The 8054-nt window shown below is 32.3% G+C and overlaps 1 protein-coding gene across 1 annotated transcript in view; it reads left to right on the forward strand.

Moving 5' to 3' along the window:
• Nucleotides 1-8054, forward strand: part of LOC106692921 (uncharacterized) — a gene marked incomplete in the record, with an annotated part of 90744 nt that overhangs the window by 28662 nt on the left and 54028 nt on the right. The window contains 4 exon segments of the mRNA XM_067046800.1: nucleotides 1889-1915; nucleotides 2184-2207; nucleotides 4971-4988; nucleotides 5086-5103. Coding sequence (XP_066902901.1) covers nucleotides 1889-1915; nucleotides 2184-2207; nucleotides 4971-4988; nucleotides 5086-5103 — 87 coding nt within the window.

Below are 8054 nucleotides of genomic sequence, written 5' to 3' on the forward strand. Positions count from 1 at the left end.
ATATAATCATAAATATATAAATAGTTGACCGTATAATTCAAAATATGAATGAGATGGTCAGGATTGCGGTCAAAAAAGAACAAAATAGTTTTCAAACTATTTACTGTCCGACGTTTTGCCCCATTTTGCAGGGCTTCATAAGGGAAGCCTAAAAAGATACAAAAACCAACTAAGAACATTACAACAATAAGTTACAAAAAAGGTGGTTAAGGTAGGATAAACATTATGTAAAAAATAAGTGAAAAGAAAAATTATATATAAATAAAAAGAAGGACTTAAAATAGTAATAAAATAAACTTGAATAAACAATGATGAAAATTAAAAATTACATAATAATGATACAATTAAAAAATTACATAACAGTGATGAGAATAAAAAATTACGTAACAATAATAATAAAAAATTATGTAAACTATATCCAATTAAAACCTTCTTCCATCAACTTAAAAACAGACTAACACAACTTATCGTTAACATATTCCCAATTAGTTAATTTATTGAAAAACTAACATAGATAAACATTTTTTATTATTTAATTTTATAAAAAAAAATTCTTTATTTATTTCATTATTATTGCTATTATATATTTTTTTATTTTTTTTTATTATTTTTTAAATTATTTATTTTTTATCTTTTTGTAAGCCATTTTTCATGACCTTTTTATACTTTTTTTCTCTTGTTTAATAAGTTCTTCAAATATCTTTTATTTATTATTTCTATCTACCCAAACAACTTGTAACGTATTCTCACCTTCCGGTGATTTCGCCATCTTTATAATATATTTTTTAACTTTTTCTATAACCATTTGTCATCACCCTCTTATACATTTTCCTCTTTCAAATAAAAGTTTTTCAAATATCTTTTATTTCTTATTTTTACCCACCCAAACAACTTGTAACGTATTCTTACCTTCCAGTAATTTCGTCATCTTTATAACATATTTTTTAACATTTTAAACAACCCGAACCAGATATCACTCCTTCCATTACAAACTTCCTAACCACCCAACAAACCCACTAGTCTCTAACCTTGCTTCCTCTTCCATTCCTGACAATCCTCCGAGGTGCCTGGAAAGAAGATGGCCACAAGACCTGCTAATGTAAAACGCCATTAAAGTGCTACCAATGGGTAGTTTCTCTACATGCCTGTAACACTCCAATTTAACTGAGATCAAATTTACTAAATGTATTATAATGTACAGTTGTAAATATCAATATTTTTTAATTCAGAGTCTTACCGCACGTGCAACTAGCTCATTTAGATTTGCGATCTTCTAGGAGTAGGTGAATTTTTTGTCTTTTCTCTGTTCTTATCTTTCTTTTACCTTCTTCTCCTTCTCTATTCTCTTCTTATTTCTCCTTACCTACGTTATTAGTTATATTTTATTATTGTCATGGTTTTAATTCACTACTTTTTGTCGAACTCAACCTTATATTTTGTTTTTTTATTCTAGTATCATACTTTCATATTTCATCAGCTACATGTATTTTCTTTTATTTATTAAATTTTTTTTTTCTTTCCACAATTTTAATTTTTAATTATTATTAAATTAATATATTCATATTTCTACATTTCTTTGCATTATATAATTTTAAAATTTTCCTTCCTTGATTATCTTATTCTACTTACATATTTAATTAAACGTTTTGTTTTCCACTTTTTTCATCACTTTATTTTTAATAATTTTCATTCTGTATAATTATTTATTTAAATTTGTGTCCAATGTCTGTATTCAATTCATGAGAACATTTAATACTTTTTGTTTTTATTTGACAAGAGACTTAAAATATCACTACAATACATTTTTTTCACGATTTGGACTTATGTTTAAATTTTTGTTTCATTTTAATTCATAAATCATTTTCTTCTTTTTTTTTTTTTTTTTCAGGTTCTGATCGTAAGAAATCAAGTGGTGGTATGTTGAAAATTTACTTACTAATATTAATAAATTTCAATACAATAGAATTTAACATAAATGATAACTGCTCACGTCTTTAATATTAACAAAATTTATTAATGGATTGTTGTACAGAAAATGTATATATATATGTTAAATATAAAATAATCAATTGAATACTTTAGATAATAACATAGTGTGAGCACATAATTGCTAACAATACTATAAATTTTTCATTTTTGATCTGTTAAAACAATGTTTAAAATTTGTTGTTGTTTTTTTTCAGATTCGCACCGTAACAAGAGTCCTGGTATGTTGAAAATTTACTAAATATTTGTTATCATAAGTTCATATTTTTTAAAGTAATATAACTTCAGAAACTTTATCAAATGCTTAGTTCCCTCCTTAAAGATGATAAGGAACATGTACATCATTGGTAACTTGTTGGCTCGATTTTAACCAGTATTCTATTTTTATAGTGTATAGAGAAACTTTAAAAAATATTTCATCATACTTTATTGTTAAAGACAACTCCCACTAAACTAATTCATGATATTTAATAAGATTCAGAAATCATAAGGTTCAGAATATTATCTACTACTGACCTCTACAGATTGACTCAGTTATATAATAATAATAATAATCTTTATCTATTCTGGGATTGATCCCTTTAGAATAATGTACAGGCGTCAAAATTAGGCTTCAGAGCCTTAGAGTGAAATACAAAATAAAAATGAAATTATAAAACATCATAAAATATAATAAAATAATGAATTTAAAAAGATAAAAATGAACAACAATAATTAACAGAATATATAAAATAAGAATAGAATAAATAAAGTAAAACCATAATATGACATAAGATGACAAATATACCTGATGAATCCATTTATAGTTGTTCAATTCAATTTATAACAATCGCAAAAACCTAAGAAATCATTACCAAATTTTTTTATTATTTTTTTTTTCCCGGCTTGCGACACCATGACTAACACATGTTTGTGGCCCCTATGAAAAAAAGAAAGGTTGAGTACCACCGCTTAAAACTGTATAATACTTTATTTGTTCAATGGTCCATCAGTATAATTAATAAATATAACAGTCAACAAAATAAAATAAAAAGAAATCAAATAATAAAAAAATTCTTTGACTGGGTATTTTCTTACTTTTATAATTGATTTTTATTGATCAAATTAACTGCATGTAATTTTCTTTTCGACTTAGTGACTTCATTTTCTTACACATAGTTTTAGCCATTTTTTCAATGTTATTCGATTTCTGTAGTATAGTATATACTACTAGTATTCTGAATTAAGGTCACTAAATTGGTGTTTAGCGGGGCAAATTGCCCGGGTAGGATTTCCTTCAGTTATTTTTGGTGTTACAATTTCCTCTTGTTGTACATTGACTAATACTCACTATGTGTGTCTGTTTTAAAGGTAAGATAAGTAATACTACCACAGAGGGAGAAAGTGGCGAGTTAAAAAAAAAAAGTTTTGATTTCATTTTTAGACGTATTAATAGACATATTCCTAAGATAGTAAGTACCACAGACTGGTGCTACTTTTTCTACTGCCCCCCCCTACAGACTGTCCCAAAGGTATTACAGTTGTCACAAAGTAATCACAGTTTATGATACAATTCATAGAATACGTCAAACAGAGAATAAAATAACTGGTTTTCCTCAAATATGCCACTATTAAGCAATGATATATAATGAATCCTTTAATGAAGGTAAGACAACTTTAATAGGAAAAACTATGTACTAAAGAGTCTTGTATAAACTCATCCGGCTTCCTTAAATAATGATTTATTCTGTTACTGTAGCCATGAGTCAATCCTGTTGGTTTTGTTGGTAGTCCTCCTGGGACATACCCAGTCCATATAAATGGACCATGAGTACGTATTAAGTGGAGGAAAAATTTGGCAATAGAGACTGATCTTGAACAGATAACCTCCTTATGTAACTGTTGTTAAAAAAAAAAGTAATGAAGCTCTAACAAAGTACTGTGCATCCAAGATAAGTTTACCTGTAGGGGAGAACTCGCACCCCCACCTTAGCTCCTTCTCTTCTCCACATGATAACAAACCCTCCTACCAGGAACAAACCAAGAGGCAGTCCAGTAGTTCTCGGTTTCCTAAGTTACGAATATGAGCAGTTATAGTTTCTTTAGTAACTATTTTTCTTTGACTAGGGCTGTTTCTTATTGATTCTTGTTTTACTTTGTTGACAAATATATTGACAGCTATGTTCTAACATGCTATTTTAAAACGCAGTATCATCCAAAAAGTAACTTTTGTGTTCCGAAAACAATTACCCTTTCTAAGTTTAAATTTGTTCTGAAACAGTTAGTGCAACAATTTTCTTGATTATAATGTTTTAAAATGTCCTAGTGCATAAATGCAGTAATTTATGGCTTTTCATAACAGGAAAAATGGATTGGACCACTCTCAGCCTCTGTTTTCATGGATTTAAATAAGTTCATGATCACGTTATTGGTTTGAGAGTGAATGGTTTTCCCTTTACCTAGTTTACTTGAAAAAAACTGATATAAATAATTTATATTTCTAAAGTTGTAGAAGTAGGTCAAGGAGAGGAAAGGAAAGGATAGAAAAGGTATTAAAAAGTCCAATCAACTGATTAAGACTCTTCTAACAACCACTTATGACTATCCAGAACTGAAAAGATGTACTTCACATCTTCCGTACAGTCAGAAGTGGTTGTTTGAACAGACCTATTGGAGAGAAGAGTGGGGGGGAGGTTGGCGGAAGAATGTTTGCCACTGTGCCTCTCCTCCCTCCCTTTACTTAGGCAGGCAAACTCATCTTGGATGCACTATACTGAACCCCTGATCCTTCATGGTTGTAAGGCTACAGATTTTTAATTTTAATGTTTCTAAAATTGATTTAAAAAAATATAGCAATCATTTTATGACCTGTATAGTTTCTTCCAAAATTATTTGATTTTTTCCTGCTTTTTTTATTTCTGTTTGTGACTAAGAATTGAATAGATGATAAAAAAAAAAAAAGAAAAATTTTGTTTGCCTTATTATATAATTTTTTTTTCTTTCAGGGTCATCTTCTGAATCAGGTATGCCTACTAAACAATTTATTAATAATATGAATAGATTTGTTACAAACTGATAACTTTTATGAATAATAATTAAAATTACTTTTTTTTTTTTCAGTTTCTCCTAGGAGATCTGGTATGTTAAATATTTATTATTAATTAATTCCTATTAATCTGAATTTTTTTTAATGTTTAATAAATTTTTTAGTTAATCTAGTATAGACATGCTATGAAGGAAACATTTAATTCAGTTTGAATCGGTTATCATTATTCTAGGAAGTTTGTGGCTCAGTTGGGTTAAAACAAGGCGATTCTCTATAACCTATCTTATTTAATTTAACATTAGAATACGTTTTTAGAAATATGATGCATAATAATACTTTATTTATTCTGGGACGAGTCCCTTTAGAATAATACAGAGAAATCGACAGATGAGGGCTGAGGAGCCTCAGAGATACTTAAACAAAAATACAAAGAAATATAAATAGTCATTATAAAAAATTAATAAATAAAAAAAAAAAGAAAATGATGTAAAAATAATTAAGAATGATACAATAGTTTATATACATATTTACAATTATATTGGTTTATAATTTTATGGAATCTGAATGGATAAGAAATGATTGAACAGGCGGGATTTAAAGTTAGGGAGGGTATTGGAGCGACGGATGTTGGAATGGATGGAGTTCCATAAGGATGAGGAGCGGATAATGAAAGATCTATCGAAGGCAGTGGTTTGGTGGGTCCTTGTGTATAAATCTGAAGACCGGGAATGAGTATTGGGGAACGAATAGAGGATTTGAATTGAAGGAGCTTGGAGAAGGATTCTTTGAAGGATGAATGAAGGAAATACTTACGACGGAAGGAAAAATAAAGCCACTTTAACTCTGCATCAAAACAGGAAACAGACGTGTCCCTTGGGATCAGATTTGAGCCCAAATTGCCTTATTCTCGGGAATACGCTGTATAAATTCTGCACATGTTCTTCGTTCTTACTGAACACTAGGAGATCTTCCATGTAAATCTGACATACAGACTTGTCTATTCCCCTCAAAAACTCGTCCATCAGGTGCTGGAAGGTCATGGGAGCATTTTTGAGGCCAAACGGCATCCTTGTAAATTTGTAGTGTCCTTTCTCGATTGTGAATGCCGTCTCGTGTTGATCCTTAGGGTGCATTTTTATTTGATAATATCCAGCCTTCAAGTCCAATGTGCTGAATACTGTCGCCAATGTGCTCAGTCTGTCCAAAATGTCTTCAAATCTAGGGATCGGATACTTTCCGTCTATGGTATTCTCATTCAGCTTCCTGTAATCTACCACTACTCTGTACTTTTCAGTAGTTTCACCTGGCGCGCTCTTCTTTTTAACAGCCCACAATGGACTATTGTATGGGGATGTACTATCAATAATTATTTCCTGGTGTTTTAAACTTTTGAGCTCTTTGTGGATGTGGTGATGTAGCGCCTGCGGGTATCTCCTCTCTTTTACATATGTAACCTTATCTTCTTTTAATATGATCTCATGGATTGTCTTCCTTGTTGCCCTGAGTGTCTCCTTTTCTTTGAAAAAAATATCTTCATATTCTTTCCTAAGTCTCTGTCTCCAGTCTTCAGTCTGATTAATTGCTCCAACCCATGCATCCTCAGTTTTTCGTTATTGATGGCATTTTTACATTTTACCTCCCAACCTAATTCTCCATTTTCCCTTGATATTATTATCACAAGCATCCACCTTCCCTAGCAGGTCACACCCCACAATCACTTTGTATTCTCTCGGCATACAACCTACAATATGTACTGGCAAGTTCTCCCTACTAAATCTCCACCTTCCCCTCTATGCCACAAGGGCCATCCAGGGTGATCAATTCACATTGGCATTTCTGAATCTTGGGTGTCCTATCTCCATCACACAGCTTTTGGAAGGCTTCTCGGCACATGAAGGTGATGGAACTACCAGTGTCCATCAGTTACCTCACTCCTGCTATCTCTATATAAGCAGACCGCCGCTCTTCTTCCTTACATTATAATTAAGCAGTGTGCGGTCACCCTTCTGCTGACAACCCCTTCATATGTCTCACATCTTCCTCTCTCCAGTCCCTCGCCTCCATTCTCCTCTGTTCCCTCGTTTCCATCCTCTTGTTTCCACCTTGTCCCCTTGACTACCTTGGTTCCGTGGCTCCTCGACTTCTTCGGTGTCTGATGTTCCTGATGCTTCCATAGATTCATCCGAAGATCTACTCAACCTACGGTGTATTCTCCATATTTGTTGGGCATTGACCTCCATTGGTTCATTCCGGCTCAAACTTTTCTTTGGTACATATATGGGCACTGTTTGGCTATGTGCCCCTCATTCCCACATCTCGTGCGCAGGCACTGTGCCACTAAATGCCCAATTTTTCCACAACCATGACACATGCGGTCCTCCCGCCGACTATTGTTTCTGGGTTTAGCTAGATTTCTTCTATTTTCTTGGTTGCTAGCTCTCTCTCTTCTACCATTTCCGTGTTCTCTCCTTCTCCAAGGGTTGGGCATGTTTCTTGGCCCTTGGTATTCTCTCCGGGCCAACCCTGGTTCTTCTACTTCCATTTGGGTCTCTACCTCTCTAGCGCTTGCTTCTTTGAGATCTTTAGCAATTTCTACAAACGAGCGCTCTCTCGGAAATCCTTCCTTCTTCCCTAGCTCCTTTGCCAACTGTATCTTTAGTACTAGGGATAAGAATTGCATCCGACCCTGTACCTGGATTGTTTCCATCATTTCGCTCAGTTTATCTTGAATTCTGTTAAAGCATGCCAGGAGTTCCGCAGTATATTGCCCACTGTTTCGCATTAGCAGCCATTATTTACAAAGAAAGAAAAACAAATTTAAGATGATAAAAGAGCAACAAAAAGAAAAAATTAATCTGGTATCTTTAGTTCCCGGGTTTCGGCACCACTTAAGTGTCAGTGAAAGCAAAAGAGAAGAAGGAATAAGATCTAACACGCTTGGACTGCTGTAAAATACTGGCTTTATTGTGTTCGGTACATCTCTTATATATATTCAATCAGCTGACATCGAAATAACACCTGTCTCAGACCATAACTTATATAT

The sequence above is a fragment of the Halyomorpha halys genome, unplaced genomic scaffold, assembly GCF_000696795.3.
Source record: "Halyomorpha halys isolate HHAL.00 unplaced genomic scaffold, Hhal_1.1 Scaffold78.1, whole genome shotgun sequence".
In the NCBI taxonomy this organism is placed as follows: Eukaryota; Metazoa; Arthropoda; class Insecta; order Hemiptera; family Pentatomidae; genus Halyomorpha; species Halyomorpha halys.